This window comes from Melanotaenia boesemani, chromosome 4, assembly GCF_017639745.1.
Source record: "Melanotaenia boesemani isolate fMelBoe1 chromosome 4, fMelBoe1.pri, whole genome shotgun sequence".
In the NCBI taxonomy this organism is placed as follows: domain Eukaryota; kingdom Metazoa; phylum Chordata; class Actinopteri; order Atheriniformes; family Melanotaeniidae; genus Melanotaenia; species Melanotaenia boesemani.
Genome location: NC_055685.1, coordinates 19435978 through 19459065, shown reverse-complemented (window position 1 = coordinate 19459065; position 23088 = coordinate 19435978). Strand labels below are relative to the sequence as shown.

Sequence of the window (23088 nt, the reverse complement as noted above, 5' to 3'; positions counted from 1 at the left end):
GGAAGAACCAGGCGGTATGACAGTTTTACAAATACTCTTGAAACTGGATAGCTGGGATAAAATCAAGAAGGTGGTGGACTATTTGCATCCGATCGACATATACAAGTGGATCTGAAAATGTGGAAGTATATGTGTGTGGGAAGATAGCGTTCGATTGAGTCAACACCAAACGGTAGATGGCAGCAATACGCTTTAGTCGCATCTATCCTGATGAACCAAAAGAAGAAGAAGAAGAGGCGGAACCGGAAGTATTTTGAAGTTATAACCACTATGTAAACTTATGTTGTTTTTTGTAACATTTGGTCTTTAAAAACGACAAAACAAATGGATTCAAAGGGGCCGTCGCTTTATGCAGTACGTACCTGTTAGATCAGACATTAACTTGTTGCTATGTCAACTGCCATCTAGCTAGCTAACGAGTAATGTTTGCTAATTAGTTGTAGCTGTTGGCTAAAAACATCCGTATGAAGCGCTTATTACGACAGTTTTTCTCGTGAGGCAACTATAATCTTTTAGTTGTGATCACATTAGCAGAATGGCAATTCCAGTCTGAACTAGTTTGTTCTAAAGCCTACTTTTATAGACAGTTACGTGGTGATTTCTCTAGCATTTCTGGCTAATGTTGATTAGTTAGTGTGCGGACTGTGCATGAACACGGTAAACATAAGCGAGTTTAAGTTTTTTCTCTCAGTCACAAGCACATATAATATAAGCCAGATTTACATAATTTTGTATCAATGTATCCAGACAGAATGAACAGGATATAATCTATGCACCATGATCATGTTTTCATTTTAGCAGCCAGGTCCCTCAGTAGACATGAACCGGAGCGTAGAGGAAAACTCCCTAGTAGACGGACCGCTGATCTCTGCTGACGCCCTCAGCTCTGCTATCAGGAGAGAGTTCCAGACTGTGCCAACATCATGTCATGCCAGCATGTTGTCTCTACTACATGTATGATATTCTTACGCTTGCTAACACACTATTGTGTAATAAATTTTATATTTACTTAGCGTTATGACCATCTGTTTTTTTCCACAGCAAATTTTAATTATATGCCATAATCGATGATCTGAGTTATTTTTCAAGAATTGCCAGTTTCCTGCTTTTACTGCTCTGCCAATGTGACACTTTGATGCTTTTGTTGCTTTAATATTTGCATTAACATTTTTTTTTTCATCACATCAGTTTAGTAAATGTGTGAATCTTTTACTCACAGACAGTATTCAAACAAAAAACAAACAAACAAAAAAAACAAAACATAATAATAATAAATAAATAAATAAAAAAGAAAATGCCAAGGAAAAAATTCAGCAGAATGTTTCTAAATACATTTGCAGTACATTTAAAAGGGTGTTTTAACTTATTTAGCACATTTAGATGCATTTTTTTACTTTGACATCTTTGTGTAGTAATAGTCTTTGGTAATTTGTGCTAAAATCACCTTTGCTCTTTCTTCTTTTTTTTAAGGTTCTGTATGTTATATTGTCTGTTGTCGTGGCTGTGCTGTGTGTGCTAAAGTTTGGCCAAGAGGAAGTGTGTATGAGTATTTTGGGTAATGTGAGTGGTGGCAGTGCCATTGTGTATGGGAAGGTATGTTTGTGGGTGCTGGTGATGATGTTCACTGGCTGCGTGCAGCACCATCACAGTAAAGTCCGGAGCAGAGGATACCTGCGATTTTACAGACAGACACAGTGGCTGAAACAAGTGCCCCTCACTATTCACTCCTCAGGTAGAACAGCTCACATATTCATACTGATTATGTAGAAGTTGGCGTTCTCCACAAGGTGGCAGTAAAATGTCTGTATTTCTTTGTGTGAATAGGAAACGTTCTGCTGCTGATTCTTCTTGCCACAAATTTATCACAGACTGTACACACCTACATGCTGCTCAGCGTTCTTGGGATGGAGCTCTTGGTGGCTGTGCCATGCCTGCTCTTTTACACAGGTAAATTCATATCGCTCATTATTCTTTTTTTGGTAAAGTGATATATAAATACGGACCATTTACCATTTTTAATGAAAATATCATGCACAGATTTAAATTACGTTTTTATAAGGCTGCAGGCCGAGGTGAGAATTATGGAGATGAAAAAGACTAATTATGTGTACCACTAATCTTAAGCCCCCTGGTTTCTTCTTACAAAGGTATACATTTACCTCCCCATATCTTATTCAGTATAATGCATTTAGTAAAGCCCTGAAATTTGAATGAAGATGTTAACTTTTGAAAAAAGCATACATATTAAACATTCAAGAAAAGATGGAATATAATCTGAGTTCCTTTAAATTTGTGTACATTTTCACAACATCCTCAAAAGGTGGTCTATTCTCATCTTCATGGGAACTTTTATGTAACTTTAGAAAAATAATTTTAATTTTGAATCACAACTCCAAGTTTACAACAGAGCTTTTTATTCCAGTGTTACTTCTTCATCAGTCATTTGACTTTCCTATGGATGCTGCCTTCAATATCAACTGTCTGATACAGAGAGAGACACACCTTACAGATTACATTACTCACAAACACTACCCCCACTCTCTCTCTCTGAGTATATTTGCATCACAAAACCTGCCCTGCCCTTTTCAGACTCGACAGCATGACAATCAACCATTCAGCTCCCCGTCCATCCTCCCTCTCTCTGCTGATCTGCAGATTCTTTGCTTCTGACATGAGCACCATGCAAACCTTGCTGGATGATGCCCACTCCTGTCTATGTATCCATTGTCTGTCTTTTTCTGTGTCTTAGAGCTCGAGAACGAATTGGTTAGGTTTAGTTTAACTCCATGTGGTATGGTCTTGTGGTTGATATGCTTTGTTGTGAAAGACAGAAGGTAACATGCGTTTGTCAGAAAAAATTCTTCCTTTTGTAAGACTCTTCATGGTATAAACACATATTGTTCCCCCTGGTGCACTTAAGTTTAAGTCATAGCTTGATAGAGATTGTGAAAAAGTAACAGATAAATTTTTAATGTTCCTTGCTTTTTCTGTTTATTTCTCCCTCTTAAACATCTGTGGCAAGCGTCGTGACAGTTTGGATTACTTAAAATAGCAACATTGGCAAATAATGAAAGGCAAGTATTTCATTTAATAGTTGGAGTTTAGCTTGTGGATACAGTTTTGCAGTCACATCTCAACTTTGTGTACATCATAACCTGTTAACAGATGAAGAAATGGGTACTAAAAGTAGCACGTGAAGTTCACAACAAATGACATGCATACAATACTAACCAGTCTAAACATACTGTTTATTTGTGCACTGATTAAATACAAATAACATGAAATGCTGTAAAGTTGGTCAGATTGTGATTGTCACAATATTTTGAATTCGAGTGGCTGTCTTATAAGTCACTGTTGTTTTAACAAAAGTGATTCTTGCTTACATTTATTTAATCTCATTCCATATTACCCCTGTAATAAATACACAATGAAACATATTTATCTATTATCAATGGCTGTACTGTAGGTGTAGCTTTTGGAAAATGTCTATTAAACTTTCCATACTGTTAACAGACAGGTGTTTGTAAAAATAGAAGCTAGGGATACCACATACACCCACCTTTCCTAAAGTGTCTTCTGATTGGTCAGCTCCACTGACCTGAGCAGACACCTTTCTCAAATTTTAAATTTTGGGCTACAGTTTAATTTAAAAAAAATCTCAGTGTTTGGTCAAAGAGCAGGATGAGTGATCAATATGTTCAATTAATTTCTAAGAAATTCCAAATGAGGAGCTTGAAAATTTGAATTTCACTATTTGCACTGTAGTGATCTGCAGTCAGCATCCTGTTGTTTATACACATGCTGTCATTTGATACAGAGAAGGACGTGAGCGTCCAGGGCCAAAGCAGTAACATGACAGATAAAAGACTGAAATTGGTTGACTGGAATAAAAAATATACACACTAACTAAACCTACAAGTGTTGCTGCTGTTATAGTTTGACTATCAGTCACGTTGAACACCACAGTATATTTGATTCTACAGCTTTGATTAGGTTTTGATTTTCAAAACCAAAGACAGGTGTTCTGTTTGCACCAATATTACATCCTTCACATTTTCTTCAAAAAAGTCGCCCACACAGAAATCAGGCCACGGCCTGACAGACCAAGAAAATTAGTAAGTTTGTTGTTTAAGTAATGCCATTTTTAAATATTTGCAAAAGTCAACTCAGTTTGGTGTTTTTCAACATACTCGTTAACATTAGATGTGTCATTTCGGCACATTGTCTAGATGCTGTGAACAGTTTTTTATCAGCTGCTTTTCACTTTCTTTTTTTTTTTTTTGTTTTTTTTGGTGGGGGGTGGAAGGGCCCATGAATCTCCTGCAAAGTTACACTTTGTGTTATTACAGATATTATGTACTTATAGACTTACTTCTTCTTTAGATCCAAAATATACATGAATAAGCATTTGCTTTTACTCACAATGGTAGTCTAGTGTGTTAGAGAATGACCCTTCATAACCCTTGTCTAATTATATGAGGAAGTATTTTGAAGACTTCAAGTTTTTGTTTGATTTGTTCAATCTGTCACATTTGGGTGTTTTGTTAAGAGGAAGTCCATCTTCCATTTAGGGCTGTACTAAAACTTCATACTAACCTTCCACATACTGAAATGTCAGTATGTACTGCTCAAAATCAGGCTGCATGACTAAAATTGGAAGAAAAACAATTAGATAACACAACAGTTAAGTTTTTTTTACTACATTAATATTTTTTGTACAGCTTAACTTTTTCAAGCAATTTAAGAGCTGATCATTTTTTGTCACACAGTACGAATTTTGTAAAAGAAAAAAACTAGTTCAAAATAGGGTGATGAAATGATATTGGTACATGTGAAGGCTCCTCAAGAGAATACTTGTCATTATGTGTTTGAAATTTTGGAGAGTTTCTGTAAAATACCACGAATACTTTAATACATTGATAGAAAGAGACTATTATTTCTGTGATGCCCGAGAATTGTTGTTGGTGGTAAACACATTAGCTTTCCTCTCCATACAAAAAGGAAAACTGCTGTTAAAGATGCTGGATCAGAGGATATTTATATTGAAGTACCTGTATTGAAAGGAAACCCATATTAAAGGTGTGTTTGGCAGCTAAAGGGTACAGATTGCAGGTGGAGATACTAAAGAGAGAAGATAAGAAATACTAGGATTTAACTTAGCCAAAGGGTAGTCCTCTGCCCCATGAGGCAGACACACATGCATTGTCTCTGTGTTTACAGTGCTGGTGATCAAGTGTGTGAGTGTGTGTGTGTGGTGGTGGTGATGAAGGGGGGGGGTCGCCTGTTGCATTCCTGCTCAGATCAGTGCAGTCAGGCACGATGTAAACCAAGCAACGCCTCACAGTGCAAATCAAGTAAAGTCATACACACACACTGGCAGATGCAGGGTCAATGTGGCATCAGTGAGGTCAGGAAAAAATAAATACTTTTTAGAGGAGACATAGGGGGAGATGTTAATGCCTGCAGCTATGAAGTCCATACAGGAAGGCCTCGTTTAACGGTCTTTGAAGTGCATACTGATTGTAAGTGTGTGTGTGTGTGTGTGTCTTTGAGGTTTTCTGTATGTTTCTGCCTTTCTCATTTTAACATGAATACACCCTCTTCTATAGAGCTTCATGCACATCAAAGACATGTCACGGCCTTCAAAGGCTCAACTTAGAATAAATCTCTCTCTTCTGCTTTCCAGAATTTAGTGTAAGCACTGCAGGGCACATGGTTAACACACACAGACACAGACACAGACACACACACACACACACGTTGATAACAGGAACATTCATGAAACCAGTCTACTGGAAGAATTGATGACTGATGTTATGTTTGCTTTAAGCTACTGGACATGAATCCCTCAATATATATATATATATATATATATATATATATATATATATATATATATATATATATATATATATATATATATATATATATATATATATATATGTGCTTCTTTATGGTCAGGTTTGGAGAAGAATGTTTAGAATTGAATTATATCATGAATATTAAAGTTATTTTCTATTGAGAAAAAAATATGATCCTTAACTCGATGCACTTTTTTCCTGTCATGACAGAACTGTTAAAAGAGAGTTTACAGGAACTGGTTTTTGCTTAGTTTATGAGCCTATTATTGGCACTCAAAACAATTATACCCCACATGGAACTAGATGAGAAGCAGCCTGTAAGCAGAGAAAGTGTCTTACTTTTTGTACTTGCATAATGAACCATATGTAAGTACATTAACTATAACTCTGGAGTCTGCTACACGTGATTTGTGTTTTTGGTTTTAAGATTAACTTTGAGATAAACACTGTTCATCGCTTGAAAGACCTTTCCTATCCTGTTATATTTTTAATGTTTTGCTAAAATGAACTTTTCATATTGTTCTCAAGTTTCTTCTTTCTATGACATAAGAAAAGTCCTGACCAGTCCACGGCTTTCATACATGACACAGTTTGATAAGTATCTTTTCTTTGAGAATCTCACTACTATAGATTGAAAGCTTTATACCCAAAAGGCATTAACACTTTTTTTTCTCCAGCATCTTTTGAGTTGAGTGCAGAAGATGTGGTGCCATTAGCTCTTAGCACCTCTGCAGTTTCACTGTTATCACCTGGAAATGTGCACTTCTGGGTGGGTGATTGAAGTTTCTCAGATGTGAGCAGACCAAGTCTGAGCACTGTCTGTCCAGCCATGTGAGAATCTCTAACAGCAATGCGTGAAATGTTTCACTTCCTTAGCACCTCTCCCTCTATCTATCATTCCTGCTGCATCTACCTGGTTTTAACTATGCTGTAATGTTCAGTCACATTATAACTAATGTTATCTGCATTAAGTATGTTTAGAAATTGACAGTCACCCTAATGTCCCTTTTATACACAATTAAGACTGATAAGTGTACAAGTAAAAAGAGCTTCTATATAGCACCAGGTTCAGTGAGGCAACATGTGTGTTGTCCTTTACACAAACTGCAAACCTGCGTTAATTATGGCAGAAGAGATAAACATGTAATGCTGCACACCCACACCTGAGTACAGGCAGCAGGGGACAGGGAAAGAGCACCATGGCAGGGATGTCGCCGGGGGCACGATTGTGACACAGGCCGAAGCAGCGCTAAGTTGCTAGCGCCTTCATCGCCTCTTGTGGCTTTAATTATTGTTGTGTTTTTCCACTTTACGAACTGCAACACTGTCACAGTAATAGATAACATAAATAAATCTGTTATTGCAGGTTGTAAAAGTGTTTATGTAAATCAGTAAGCTGGTAGTACTATGGTGTTTTCTGCAGACCACAAGACATTCTTTACAAATGTTCAATAATCCAGTATTTTTTTTCTCTTTGATAATGTAGAGTCAAGTTATTAGGAAGAATAGATGCGAACATAAATGCTAAGAAAGTTTAAAATTATCTTTATTGTTTCTTATCAATAATATTTATTATGCTGTCTTTGTATATATATATATGTGTGTGTGTGTGTGTGTTTATTTCTAAGTGAACTTCATGTTTTTTACCATTTGTGCTCCTTTACAGTACTCAGTTTTGCTAGTTTTCAGGAATGTTTCTTTCTCACACATACTTGCTATTGCTTTATTTACACACACACACACACAAACACACAGATTTAGGGTCTCATTATGCAGGAATGTGCAGTATTTCTTTGGATTGTGTGTGAGTGTGGAGGCCTAGATGCTGAACTGTAGCAAAGTAAAGACAGCACTCTTTAGAACCTCCCTGACAATTTCCTCTAGCTAATGACACTCAAATCTTATCAATACTTAACCAGCAACTACCTCTGCCCTTCCTCACACACTTGCCCGACATCCACACTCGTGGTCTTATCTCAGCTCAGACTGCACCAGCATGTACCCTGGCTCCTGCTCCCCTTGCAGCTACTGCCCCCACCACACCCACCCCTTGCTTCAAGCATCACCCTATCTGTAAAGGTGTGTGTTTAGGGTGTGAGAATTAGAGGTTTGAGTGCAGGATATGGCAGCCCATAAGCATTAAGTGCAGGTTATAACAGCTTGTGTGTGTTTAAGAGAGGGAGAGGGATGGAAAACAATAAAAAAACAAATGTGTTCCATTTCTCATCTGGGTGTTTATAATTGGTAGGAAGCCCTCACTACTCCATAGTGTCTTCATGGGCTACCTAAATCCTGTATAATGATTTCCTAAAGTAAATTTAGTTGTGTCTGTTTGTGTTTTTAGTCAAGGTAATGCAGTTCAACAGGGATCGAGCTGCACCAGACGTGAGCCAAGAAGAGCTTTCACACACCTACAGTGTCACAAGCTTACCAACCGAGACTGGCTTCAGGTGCATAAATTTACCTAAACAATCCACACCTCTGTTAGACGTGTTATTGAAAAGAATTGCTATTATCAACACTATAATCCTCTTCTCTTGTGCACTGTTGTAAAATCGGTTTAGTGCACCATAAAATACAGGATATGATGTGTCAAATCTAACATTGGACTACTTCCCATTTGCTTATTTCAATTAAAATACACAACAGAACCCTAAGTAATACATGTTTAACACACGTTATCCAGCATTGCCATTGTTTTCTTTTATTTATTTTTTTTTTCCCTATCTTTATTTTAAATTTCAAGTAGTCAACACAAGTTATTTGAAACCAAACAGAACATTTTAAGTGTACATTTAAAACAATCCCCATCACCCCTTTACCACCCTCCCACTTTCCCCTGGGCCTACTTAACATACATAAATAAATACTTCTGCTTTTACACAAGTATATATTTTGTGCTCACATAGTAGTACCAGATATATTTATCTCACCAATTATAAGCAGTATAGCCACTGATCAGGTTATGTAATCAAAAATTACAGCCAAGGCACCATATAAATGTCACATAAAAAAAAAAAAAAAAGTTTGCACTGACATATGCAATATATCACATTATATTGTTTTAAGATTTTGTGTGTGTTGTATCATAGAGCCCCATATTAGTTCAAATTTAGAGGGTTGACCTCTCAAGTCATACTTAATTTTTTCTGAGTCTAAGAAGTACATGAGGTCCTGTAACCACTGTGATGGTTTGGGGACAGCAGATGATTTCCATTCTAAAAGTATTCTTCTTCTAGCTATTAAAGTTGAGAAAGCAATAACATCCATCTCATGTTTATTCAATTTACTGTTAGACAAAAATCCAAATATCACTAATGTAGCTGATGGTCTCAATACAATTTTCAGCGCTTTTGTAAGATGGTTAGCAATAAAATCCCAGTACTTCTCAATATGAGAACAAGACCAAAACATATGTGTCATATTAGCAGGTGACATTTGACATCTATTACATTTATCTGCAACAGTAGAGTATATTTTTGAGAGTCTGGAGCCATTGTTTTCTTTTAAAGCATGTTTGTATCTATTAAAAACAGAATTTTTCAGAGCAGAAAGTAAGACTAAATTGTATTTATTGAACTTTATTCTAAACCACAGTTGACTAGTATTGATATGGGGCTCTCCATGTCACAGAGGAGTAAACTGTATCTGATTTGCTTTGAATTGTGTCGCAGAGGGGCCTCCAGTCTGGAAGAAGTGGTGGAAAAGCAGGCTGACCTGATAGAATACCTGAAACAGCACAACACATTGCTGAGCAAGAGGCTACTCAACCTCACTGCTCAGCACTAAGTGCAGTCTGACCTCTTCTACGACCACCAGCCGATGACAGCCTCCAACTCTCAGGAGAAAGAGCCTGATCACTTTACTGCTCTAAGAAGATCTTAAGGACTTAAGTAAGCAAATGCACCTGTACACGCAGACCGAGTCGGCTCCTCTGTGAGGCATCCTCACCTGAGATGGACAGATAACGCAAGAGGAGGTGGACTGAAAGTGGAGTATAGTTAGAGGAAACTGGGAAGTCAAGGGGAGGAGTTGCAGGTCACAGTTCAGTGGTGAGAGGTTTTTATCACTTTGTTATGACCTCCGGTGACCCGTGTATTCTGCCACTTTTGTTACTCCAAAAGAAGCAGAGCGGTAAGATCAACAGCACAAAGGAAAGAGAGGTTATCACTTATCTGGGTCAAACAAGTGAGGTTAAATCTTCTTTTATTTGTTTGAATGTTGTCATGTAAAAGTTTTTTCTATCTATTCTGTTGTTGATTTTGCGTAATTCTGATTAGATCCCAATAAAATCTGTGATATTATTCTGTCACCTGCTTTGTTGTTGTAATTCAAGCGACACGATCTACTAAATTTTGAGGTCAGTGTTTGAAGCCTTGGTGTTTGCTTTCTTGTGATTCTGGCATCTGTAACTCAACAGGGAGTACAGCATTTACAACTTTCCCTGTGCAGCTCCAACTTTGTGACCAGAGTTTACAGGAGTCCTGCAGGTTTGTAAATCCTTGTTTAATCTTGGGCCTTTAGGCTGCACTTTGAGCTAAATAGAAGGCTCTGCATATCCTACATTTAAATGTTATTTTAACCTGTAGTTATAAACCTAGAAGTTGCTGTATTATCAGTTCAGCTAATACTTTATCACGCACACAAACACAATCTTGCAAAGTACAATTACATTTGTATATTTTTATTTAAAAAAAAAAAATAAAATAAAAAAATCGTAAACATTTGAAGTGCATACATACATTATCAACACTTTTAAAAGAATACTATTACAAGATTTCCAGGGATTTTGCCTTTTGCATCGTCTCCTCTCCGCCGCTCTTCATCTCCCACAATAAGAAGAACATAAGACAGATCTTCCAGGTCTATGTCCACATCCTTTGGCCACCAGGCTGTCCTAACATGTCATGGTTTGAATTTTCTTTGGTTTGTTTTAACGAATGAAAAGTTGTGTAACCACAACATCAGCCTGAGTTGATTTCAAACATCTAGCTTGTGGCTGAATGTGAGCTGAAACAGGTGGTTTCATGGAGTCCCAGATTTTAGTTTCCACTTCATTGTCCATATGTGTCTTGATACTGGGATCCATCCACTGGAGTTCATATTTTTCTCCTTGTGAGACCCACATCATTGCGTCTGTAATGGAAAAACAATATTTTAGTATCTGCTAAATAGACTGCGGCTACAAGTTCCCAACCACTAAACGTAAATCACCTGCATTTACCCCCCCCATCCCCCAAGTACTAAAGCCTTTCTGTTCCTTAGTGAGTTTTATGTCTGAACCAATTCCACATTATATCCCTTTAAGGCATGACCATGCACCTCTGCTGCTGATCACCACCTGCCTGCTCTGCAACCTGCTTTTCTTCCCCCTTGTGCAGTTTGTCTAATAATTTGCTGACACAGAAACACACATCTCAGAGTGCACATATCTCACCTTAAGGGAAGGGAACTCTTGTGTGGAGGGGCATGCATCTTCTGTGTAGGCAGTGGTGTCTGTGATATTTTCTCCTCAGATTCAAAAAATCTGGAAAAGAAACAAGCTTTAATTGAAATATTGTGTGATTATTTAACCTACAAAAATACTGTTAGACTATTATCAGACATATTAACTGCAAATTGATGTAGTTTAAATGAATGGGTTCTTTTGAACATGATTTATGTTCCTAGTGGATGTCCCCGTATTTTCTGACAGACATAATTAATCAGAATGATAAAACTTGCTCCTTTGTAATAAATAAAATAATTATGGGCCAATTTCTCTGGACCATTTCAAGCATTTTCTATCTTGGACCCATTTACAAACAGCTGGAATTAACCTGGAGACTGGGACCTAACTTATGATTATTTTTAAATATTACTAATAAATCCACATTTTACCCCCGTGGTTCGCAGGCTGCCAGCCAAGCCCAGGAAGAGATAAACTTCTAGATGACTTTATGACTCCCCCCGGCCCACCCGAGTTCCTCTAAAAGAAACTGCCCCCCACGCCTGAAGCTATCTTCTTTACACTTGGCACCGCAACTCCATGTCATGTTAATAAACCTTGGGTATTTGCATGGCGTTTTAACACCGTGTTTAACAAAAGCCCACTAGAGTGCTTTCCAGTAGGGGACAAAGGGCCGTTCTGGGTCGCTGTTCGATCCCCGGCGGCGCTCTGCAGCCATCCCCTCCCCTCTTCCTCTGCCTATCCTCTCCATCATCACGTGCACCCCATCACGACATCTTGCCTAAAGTCTGGCTCTAGCAACAGCTGTTTGTCTTGCAGATAACCACAAGGCATCCTGGATTAGCGCAGAAAAACACACCTGCACAAACTCGGTTTATCGCTCTGATGGGTTGACCGCGTTTAGGTTACATGATTAATGGTCTAAAAAGTTAGATAATTATATCACTCGAAATATACAATGAACCTGCAAGAAATGTGTTGTACCTGATAAATAATTTAAACTGAATAAGTTAATAAACTAACCTTTTTGTGACTTTGAGACTTTTTGTTGTTTTTAAAAGTGGGCTATTAATCGTTTTAATTTCTGCGAGGATTGTTTTTGAGATTTGTACGACAGCACTAGAACGCAACATACGGCCTACAACAGCGATGTTGTACGAGTTTACTTTTCTTTATGTTTGTTCCCGACTTTTACCTTTACTACAAATAGATAGTAAATTAAATATTGACTTAAAACAATAACATGTAAAATCAGATTTACTCTCTTCTGCAAACAAAATCTGACTGTGAAAATTAATAAGTTAGCATGGCAAGACATGTTGACCCGTTTTTTTTTATTTTTTTTTATTCTAACAACATCTGCCTGGACAGAAGTTAAGAGGACGCTTACCTGGCCTGGCCGAGGACACCGGAGTTACAATAGCTGTGAGCAGCAGGAACAAGTAGATCAAGTTGAAAACCCTCATGGCTGTGCGCAGTTTACTTCTGATGGGAGGACCTGAGGATTTTTCCAAAGGTTCAGAAAGTCCTTCTGGTTCTTATCTCGGTTGGGCTGCTAATGCTGATTGTGTCCTGTCCACTTTTCCAGTTTTCAGTTCAAAGGGCCCACAACGGCGAGAATCCAGCTTACAGAAGTACCTGTTTTTCTGGGGATAATGTAGAGAATCTGCGTCTGAAGTATGTGTGTGTCCAGCAAAAGAGGGCTTCTCTCCTTTTGGGCAGCAAAGTGACAAAGGTACCTCTCCCCCCATCCGCTTTATACAGTCTTTAAGAAGGGGCGGTTGCCCCTGCCCACTCTCCAGTTACCCTCACCCCCTTCCCCTCCTGACACACACACACACACACACACACATACACTTAAGCACTGCACATATTGACCCCACATGTAGAGGGTAATTTAAGTGACAGGAAGCCCCCTTCCTGCACCCTAACTGCTGCTTGTGTGCACACTCTCATGCTGCATTTTGTGTGTGTGTGCTGGTATATTCAAAGAGAACGGAAAGGGAGGCAGAGTTGATTTATCACTTAAAACATCAGAGCTTAGAAGCTGTAGCTGAAAGTAGCAGGTCCCTTGTGATCCACATCCCACCAGTTCTCCCCCTGCCCCCGCAACTGATGAGGTCACACATCTGGGGATTTTGGGTGTTGCTGTCAGGAGGGGTGGCTGTTTGCATCCAGTATTTAGGCGGTGGTGGTCCTGTCTGAAACAAATCCAGAGATGCACTGGACCAGTCAAAGAAGTCTGAATGTCTGTCTAGGATGCGGTCTGCCGTCTCCGACTGTCTGCGTTGTGGGTCGTCTCTGTTTTGGGAGAGTCTATCTTTACATTTCTGTATGTTTCTAAAGAAAATGCATTAACATGATCTTCCAGACTGAATGTAAAATCAAGATTTAAGGGCCTTATTCAGATTATTTTGTTACCATTGTTGAGCTATTAACAGTAGTTCTGGGAGTTGAATTTCAATATATTTTGGTCAAACTTGTTCACAGAATTTGAGGTTTTACCTGTTAACAGGAGTTATATGACCCCGAAGGTCTTTGTAGAATTATAGTCTTGTTTGCTTTCTTTGATTAGTTCCTAAGATAAATTAAAATCCAAATTATATTAGTGCTGTTATTAATATATCGAATTCCAAGCAAAGCCTTTACCTGCATATCATCCAGGTTGTCAGCCGGTGGAAAACTGGGGGGCATTTTTTTTTTTTTGCAGCAAGTAACCCATTTCACATGGCATGAGCTCTGGGGTTACCAGTTGTGTGGAGACTCATTAGTGTGTCTGCTTACGGTTGTCTCTGTGGACTGAGACTCCCTATTCAGCACCCAGCTAATGAATTAGCACATTAAGATGAAATGTCAGCCATTACATGTGAATGAGGATTAGAGAACCAGCAGGACACTAATGGACCACAGGGCTCAAAATAGTCACAGAGACTTTGAACAAGCATCTGGACCATCGAGCCCTCAGTGGAGGTTAGGGTCAAGTTTTTTTCTATTTTAATTATTATTATCATTATTGTGTTGTGTGTATGCTAATTGCTGGGATAGACTCCAGCCCCCCGTGACCCTGAATTGGACTAAGTGATATAGAAAATGAATGGATGGTGTGTGTGTGTGTGCTTCTGTGACATCACATGTTTTAAAATGTTGCTTTTATTGCTTTATGATGTTTGCAAAAATGCACACACACACTAATGTACACACAGATTCATCCTGCTGCAAACACTCAACTGAAGTCTGTAGTTTGTTCTTTTGGTGAGTGACTCTTTGCATATCAGCTGCTATTGTCTTTTAAAAAACTTGTATTTTACCAATTTGAATATGGTAATTTGGTCTCAGTTGTCATTCACAGCCACCAAGTATTCACTGTCTTCTACTTCTAGTCCTCTGTTTCAGTGCCTCTCAGAAACAGGAGAATCATGCCAAATTCTCTCACCAGGTTTTCAGTGTAACTGATTAGAGTGTGTTGTAATATTTGCTGTTCCTGGGGATTATACGTCTTTACAGGGATTACCCAGCCTGCCCAAATACTCCCCTACGAGAGAAACCCACAGCCACATACACACAGGGCATTCTCTTATAAAACTGTTCCTGTACCTTCATTCATAAATTTAATTAAAAATTTTTTAGATAAATGTTTGCGAAATTTCACTTCAGCATTTTTCTACAATTGTCTGCAATTCAGTTGATTTAACGGGTCATGGTAATCAAAGACAATTAGCTGATTATTTAAGTTACAAATTACCATCAGCTGCAATCTTAACTGTACAATTTCTAAGAAAAAATACTGCATGTACTATCCCTATTATTAATCCGAGCATTCAGAAAGTTAACATTTACCCTGAGAACTCTACATGTACACTACTGACCCGGGTATATCACTAACTAGTACTGTGCAGCCACATTTCCCTTTTTCCTGGAACAATAAAAAAATGAGCTCTTTAGCTTAATTCTACCTGCACAGACTGACCGGAGGATTGAAGGAGGCAGTAGCGAGAATATTTCAGATTCAGACAATATCGCACATCATAAAAAAAAAATGTTTTTCTGAAATGTCATTCACATTTATCACTGATACTTTTGCACTTTTAAAGCATTTTAGAGGAATGTGTAACTCAGGAAATAGTTAGCCCGCAGAGCTGTTTTTGTCCCGTTACTATGAAATGTTACTGCAGTCATGCATTTCATAGTAGCTGTGATCTTTATCATTGTAACGGAAACTTAGACTCCTTCTTGCCTACTTAATTTAGACTCTGTTCCCCCTCCTTCATGACCTCATATAAAACATCTTCAGAAGAATGATGCCTTGTGAAATAAACATTAATACATGTATACTGATATAGTAAAATGATATAAATATTTGTGTATATAAGTGACAGGCAGAGTGTTACTGAAGTAGTAATTGTACTACAGAAGTAAAGCAAGGCATGGCCGTTTATTTGTATAGCACATTTCATGTACAGGACAATTCAAAGTGCTTTACATAAAACAAAGACATTACAGATATTTAGAATAGTAAAAGGCATCAACACATAATCACAATAAAATAATAAATTACATTAAAATGATTAAAAGCAAGATAAGTTAAAAAAAGTTACCGTGCAGATTTCATGCATAGGTGCATGAGAAAAGAAATGTTTTTAACCTGGATTTAAAAATGTCTACATTTGGTGAAAGTTTAATCTCCACTGGCAGTTTATTCCACTTGTTTGCAGCATAACAGCTAAATGCTGCTTCTCCATGTTTAGTCTGGACTCTGGTCTGGACTAGTTGACCAGAGTCTTTGGATCTAAGAGCTCTGCTAGGTTTATATTCCCTGAACATATCACAGATGTATTCTGGGCCTAAACCGTTCTGGGATTTGTAAACAATCAGAAGGGTTTTAAAATCTTTTCTGTGACTGACTGGAAGCCAGTGTAAAGATTGGAAAATGTTTTTTTTTTAGTTACAGATATGGTATGAACGAGCAATATCTTCTTAGGTTCAGAGTTCTGAACATTTTATTGAGAAAAGTTCAATTATATAAAATTGGATTATTAAGTAGGGTAATGTCTGCTTACAGGCACGCTTGATATAAAAGTTTCCAAGTAGAAGATCTTATTTATGTCATCCATCCACTGCAACCTCATCTACCCTGTATAAAAAACACTCGTGTTTACAAAGGTTTTCTCTTTTAAGGGGTTTGCTATGAATTAAAATTTGTCTTTCTCTTAAAGTTTATGTAAGTTGCTAAATTAGCCGCAGTCATAGCAGTTACCTTTTGGGACTTATGACATTCGATTTGTGACAATCTTCACAAGGTTTTTTTTTTTTTGGGATAACTAAAAACCAAAAAGATTTGAGGTTTTTTTCTTTCAAACACTTGTTGACGTGTACAGTGGAGAGGTTAGGCGGTAGAATGAGAGAGATGAAATGTGCCGTGATGTCTGAATGCTCTTGGGTGTTGTCCTGCAGTCAGTGTGTGTATATGTAAGTGTGCAAGTATTGATTGTGATCTAATGAGTCAGTTCATTATCCATCGTTAGACTGATAGCAGGTCTGTTGTCATGCCATAAGGTCGTCAGTGTTAATGAGGGCTGCAGCCAGCCAGAGCTTAATAACTCTTAAGACCCTTTATCTTTAATTGCCCAATGGAGAGCCCAATGCGGGCTTATACAGCAACACACACTCAATACACACATTTCACATGGTCCATCAGCATACAGTAAATGAAAAGGGTCACATAAGAAATTATTGAAGTTTTTTTCCCCTGAATTTTTTAAGTTAAAATCTTATCCAATGTAATTTTGTCTTTAATGTAGAGCTTCTCCTCCTCTCTGTCAATAGCTAGACGTCTGACTGCAGAGGAGTGATGGAAAGCTCAGAGGTCGAGGGGCAAACTCAACAGGGAGCAGCCACTAATCCCCCAGGATGCCAGACCACAAAGTTTTCAGGGGCCAAAAGTCACTTGGTTTGTTAAATTCTAACTCAGACACAGCGGCATTTCCGGACACACAAGGTGTAGTTTGATTGTTTTGAAGAATAGCACAAGGATGGCTCTGGTTCTCAACCATAGACATAGACCATAGACAGGAGGAGTACACAACAAATGTGACGTTTCTATGTAAATTTGAGTTTCATCTTCTTGATCCTTATCTTGGAATTACTGTTTCAGCTGAGTTCTTTCTTAATACAAACTAAAGATGGAGCTAAAGAGCTCATTTTTCACTGTTCCAGAAAAAAAGGGATTTGTGGTTGCACAGTTCTAGTTAGTGGTACACTCAGGTCAGATTAAGCCCCGTTTCCACTGAGTGGTATGGTTCGGGTCAGTTTGGTACGACAGATCTGGTCAGGTTGAACCTTTCCATAGCATGTAGGGCCCTCACTAGGTAGGTGAAGTTTAGCCCAAATGCTTACTGTGGCGTCATACTAGTGCAACAACGAACGTGACACAACAAACAATGCGAGGAACGTTTGTAGTTCCAGAGTCAACCAGACCGTTTTTACATCTTTTTCCTGTTGCACTTTTAAATTTGAGTGAACGGTGAAGTGAAACATACGAACTTATACGGGGTGTTTATCTATCGCGCTCTCTTTTGTCATGACAAGTGCCGTTTTTTGTCCCCCAGGCAACAGCTAGTAGCTCCAGCCTAACCCTACCACAACATTGTGCTAAGGACCTACAACTGAACGGGCCCAGAAATGTTATGTAATATTTTACCCGTTTTACGGGCCCCTTTTCTAATAGAAACAGTCAAAATAACATAAGATTAAAAACAGAAACAGAAGATTAAAATGCACAAGTGAAATCTAAATTCCTTAAGGATGCACTCAATCAAATAATAAATATAAATAATAATTACAGTGGTGAATATTAAATATATACATTGCCTTATATATTTTAAGGTTTTGTCAATCTTGTAGCATTACTTACATTACTTATTTTTTCACTACACAAAACTAAACACATGCATTAATGAGAATACTTGATCATTCAAGACTGTCTTATTTTTATTAAGTATACCAAAAGTTTTAGACATTGAACGCTTTGTGTGACAAAGACAAGCAATGGCAAACAGTATAGGAAACTTTTCTGTTTTCAGATCACACGGTTGACAAGTTTTTCACCTTGATGGCTTTTTTCTAGCTTGTTTGGTGATCACTCTTTGCTTCTTCTTAGCTGGTTTTGACTTTAGGATTTGTCCAATGGCTTCTTCTGTAAGTATATGAACACAAGCTGCATCAGGGAGGCGGACATTTGTCATATTAGAAAACAGAAGACCACTTTGAACTGTACCTGTCTGAGTGCTCTGAGGCTGGAAGCATACTGAAGCCAGACTGAAAAGGGAGAAGACGATGAATGCTATGACGATGAAGGTCAGCTCAAAGCCATTAAACGGTACATCCATCTATACAACTGCCCAAAACAAAACATGCAGTTAAAGTATGCAACATCCCTACATTAAGATGTAGAATTCAGACAAATGAGACTGATAAACTGCAAAATGTTTTCTTTTATACTGAGCTGAGTTTATACTTCCCACTGTGTGTGTTTGTAGTTGGAAAACACAAAGTTTTAGTCATTAATGCCTAAAATCGATATGTATCAGAGTTACTTGCAGTTTAGTTTAATAATTGCACCAACTCAAATCAAAAGTAATATTAAATTATTCTATATTAATGTCTTTTCTGGACTAGTACATTATCAAAGACTTTGCATACTGGTATAAGTGTAACAGATAATCCAGTACCAGTACACAGGAATAATCTGGAGTAATTGTCTGGAAACCATTAGCACATTACAATGCAGTACTGAGCTGTGGTCACCAGAGGGCGGTATAAGCTTCTAATGGGATCTTACGACGGTTTCGGGATCCAGTCATCATGAATAGCAATCTTTAATCTGAGTTTTCATTTCAGAATCCTGACTTGTCTTGCTATATTTACACCCTTAAAACTCAGCAATCATCTCTGCACACAAATGTGTTCAAGTAAAATATTTTTTTCTGGTTTGGCCATAATTTATGTCACAATATATCAGAGTATTTTGTTAATGTTTATATTCTATCATGAAACGTGTGTCTATCTGACGTGACCTTAGCAGTATCACTGGTTTATAAAATAAAGTTCAGAATGTGCAGTGGTATCATTGGGTTAGAGACTAGATGAAACTGGAGGAAGGGCTCACATGAATAAAACAGTGTTGAAATCAAAGAGGCAAGAGGAGGCACACAAGTTTTTGAAAACCTTTAGGGAGCTTTAAAGCAGTGAACAAATCTTTAATTTTCAGATTAATGGTAACATAGAAACTCCACTACATTCTAGTCTTCAGCCACAATGCATCAGCTACACGGCTTTCATCAAAATGAATTACAGCATTAATCTTGAAGTAATCATACAGAAACATTTTACAACAGGACAAATATCACAAGATGCACAGACACTATAGGCTGGTTGTGTAATCCTTTGGCTGTTTTTAAAGACTGATTAAGCATTGCCATGGTTCAAATTGCAGTTGGGCTCATTATAACCACAGATGACACATTTCTCTTGCTATTGTGGATGTACTCTTACACACAAGCTCCACCTTTGAATCCCTTTGACTAGAGTCACATATCTCTTTCTGCCATTTCAGAGATCACTCTAATCCTGCCAGCTCACCTTTTGTTTCTGTCCTAGATTTTTTAAGAAACTCCCTTGATAGAGATAGATACATGTTTTTAGAGAATTAAAAAAAAAATAGAAGAAAATTGTTTAAAAAAAAAGAGAGAGAGAATAAAAGCAGGCTTTTGAGACTTACGGTTAAATAGTTATAAAAGGTGGTTCCACGTTTGAAGTTAAAGCAATAACTACTTTCGTTGTGTCCTTACATCCCAACAAGAGGAATGATAGATGACAAGTGTGAGATACTGTCATGTGGCAGTTTGGTGGAGTGGGTGTTTCTTTATTGACTTTTTTTTTTTTTTTTTTTTTTAAACGGTGCACTACGTAAACTACCACCTTATCTTGGAAGCAAATAACACTAGATCCTGCATGCACGCACATGCACACAGAAATGTGTGTGCACATACTTACACAAATACACACATTCAGAGTTTTCTCTCTGCTCTAAAAAAAAAAAGCAGTTTTCACACCACACAGTTTTGGCTTTTCGTAAGAATCCAGTCAGATATCACCGTTGCTTCCTGTTGTTTCAGTGTCAGTCATCAGCCTCGTCACACCAACAGCTCTTCACCCTGTGGTTTTACGTCTGTGGAAAAAAGAAATCACAGGAAACAAGTCATTTTATGTTGTTTTTCCAAGATTTCATCTAAGCAGATAAGAGAATTGATACTCCGCTCTCCTAAAAAGTATCAGTTATTCAAAAATAATGTAGATAATTAGGCCATTAATAACTAACACTTTCAAGTAAATTATCTAGATCATTCTTTCAGCAAATATTAGTGCATACATTTTAAAAATAGATTTATTTTTAATTATTTTTTTTATAAACGGTTCATTTTCATTGATTATAGATAAATTCCTTCAGTCTTGAAAAGTTCATAATAAAACTTTAATTATCTGATTAGCTTATGATGTTATTTCAGGTCTCATTTTGTTTCCGTGTACTATTAATTTTTTAAAATGCTGTCCATTCAGTAACAGGAAATGTTTTAAGTTATCTTCTACAAAAACTTGAACTTAAATATTTTCTAGTATAAACTACCCAGTAAATGATAAACTCAGCTCAATGTCATGATTTCCAATAACAAACCACTGACTGCTTTATTGTTTTTCATCCAGTCTGTATATAGATAAGAAACCACCACGCACTAGTGATCTGCAAAAATAGGAGTGAATATTTAAAAAAACTGCAATAATAACAAAGTATTCTGTACATTCAGAAGTTTTTTAGACCTATTCAACATTTGCACATTTAGTGCTGTTGGTTTGGTCTTTGAGAGCCACCGTCCTGCAGGTTTTAGATGCTTCCCTGTTCCCTCACCCCATATCCAAATAAAATGCTTATGCCAAATAAATTTCAACCAACAGCTTGTTGTCAAGTTCTGCACATTAAACAATTAATTAGAGTCAGGTATGTTGTACCCGGGAAACATCATGAACCTCCAGGACAGTGGTGCTTGACACTTTATTTTGAAGGGAGCGTGAAAGACAGTAAAGTTGCCTAAGTATTGTTTGACTAGCTCCCTGGTGTTCACCAGGGAGGTGTGTACCTATAAATCACCCAGTTTAAAAAAAATGATCAGACTAAGGAGGTTTGGGCCATTCTGAGAAAAAAACAGGAAAATGTTTGTGCAATAATGGCATCTAAAAAGGAAGCAAAATCTGGTCTGAAGAGAGACATTTTTAACTCTGGGAGGTTATGCAGAAGTTGGTTATTACTGTTTGTACAGTATAGTGCAGTGGTAGCACTGAAAGATATACAGTGTAGTTAAAGGTAAATACAGATACAATAACTAGCTCCAGAATGCAGGAACCCAAGGCTGAAATTTAACCTTTTAGCATGACTATGGCATAAAACATACAATATCTATATACATACCTATATACATCTACTAAAAACAGCAGTCTATTTTCTTTTATTTTTTTCTAAAACCTGAATACACTGATTTTAAACTAATTTAAATCCCACATTTGATTAAAAAAATTGAACACAGACCAATATTCTGCTGTCATTCTTCCAGACAGGACAGGCTAAAAAAAATGTAACATTTCAAATATTTAAACTGAGAAATATTTTCTCTTTGAAGATCTTTGCTGATTTTATTGACGCCAGTAACTTGTTTAAAAAATTGAGAAAAGAAAATGTTCAGAAATAAGACTAGGGAGTGGTTCAGCACTTATTAAAAGATTGTACTAGCAAAGAGTTTGACAATTAAAAGAAACATTTCTAAACATACCGTTTGTAAAGAATTTCATTATCTGTGGTACATTAGAAGGAGCTTGTAGTAGTTAAAATTTTTCATTAGTTACAATATTCACATTGAAAAAGAGGAAAAATGAAAAAAACTTGAGAAATCCTGACACATAAAGGACAAGACTGAAAAGCAGTATTTAATGGTCAGAATTGTTGGGCCTTCAGGAAGAATAACATTAAAAACAAAACCAGTTCTGTAGGGAAAATCACATGCCCCTGTCTCAACCTTTTTAAAAACCTGAACCTAACATTCAGTTACTGAGTAGAAAATGTTAGATGTTTTCTCTTTTTAGAATTTACAGCCGAGCTTCAGATAATTTGGAAATCACTGCATTCTGTTTGTACTTACATTTTACATTGTTCAAACTTTTTTTGTTTTGTTTGTTTTGTTATCGAGTACATTTGGCACTCGATAACAAAACCTATAGGAAAATGTGAAATAAATAAAAAGGAGAAGAGGTGGAAAAAATCATTAAACACAAATAAATTTAACTTGTGTATTTGTGCGTTTTGCAGCCATACCATTCAAAAGTGGACACTCCTCATTAATCATCCCAGTGAGTGTGAAGAGGGCGAAAACCAGAATGGAGAAGATGATGGTCAATGCTTCGAGCTCAGTGATAAGAGAGGCCATCTACCTTAAACCTGCTGCCACAGCTGTACTGTGACAGAAACATCAGTTAAATCAAGTTCAAAGGTTAGACTGAATCACACAATAGATGAAAATCTAAGTAGAACACTTACCCAGCATGGCACAGAAACTCTTAGATGCTGACCACCATACTACAACTCATACTGCGCTGTGGCTTATTTTTCTCTTTCTTTCTCACTGTCACACTTAGAAGAGCTAACTTGCACCTCCCCTCTCAAGTTCAAGTCAGATC

General features: G+C 37.4%; 2 protein-coding genes and 1 long non-coding RNA gene across 7 annotated transcripts; 1 reads left to right on the top strand and 2 right to left on the bottom strand.

The window, feature by feature from the left end:
- Positions 1-212: 212 nt before the first annotated feature.
- tmem192 (transmembrane protein 192) lies at positions 213-22833 on the top strand. Of its 5 annotated transcripts, none has more exons than XR_006010088.1 (9): positions 213-354; positions 799-954; positions 1471-1732; positions 1825-1947; positions 8206-8311; positions 9536-9754; positions 10282-10351; positions 12899-13045; positions 22721-22833. XR_006010088.1 is itself a non-coding variant. In XM_041983883.1 (6 exons), exons 1-6 carry the CDS (start codon positions 325-327, stop codon positions 9648-9650), a joined length of 792 nt encoding a protein of 263 aa, XP_041839817.1. In that variant the 5' UTR covers positions 213-324; the 3' UTR covers positions 9651-10173. The 5 variants fall into 5 exon arrangements, 3 of the variants coding, with proteins under 3 accessions (XP_041839817.1, XP_041839820.1, XP_041839818.1); XR_006010087.1 differs by lacking the exon at positions 22721-22833 and adding an exon at positions 12682-12826 and having other exon boundaries at positions 12899-12984; XM_041983883.1 differs by lacking the exons at positions 10282-10351; positions 12899-13045; positions 22721-22833 and having other exon boundaries at positions 9536-10173.
- On the bottom strand, positions 10359-12905 carry apela (apelin receptor early endogenous ligand). The gene is made up of 3 exons (XM_041983890.1): positions 12701-12905; positions 11299-11388; positions 10359-10997 (listed from the first exon to the last, which is right to left on the bottom strand). The coding sequence occupies exons 1-2, from the start codon at positions 12774-12776 to the stop codon at positions 11300-11302; spliced, it is 165 nt and encodes a 54-aa protein (XP_041839824.1). The 5' UTR covers positions 12777-12905; the 3' UTR covers positions 10359-10997; position 11299.
- Positions 20144-22856, bottom strand: LOC121638856. Its single transcript, XR_006010089.1, has 2 exons — positions 22727-22856; positions 20144-20536 (listed from the first exon to the last, which is right to left on the bottom strand). It is a non-coding gene; the product is annotated as an uncharacterized LOC121638856 (long non-coding RNA).
- Between the last annotated feature and the right edge of the window lie 232 nt (positions 22857-23088).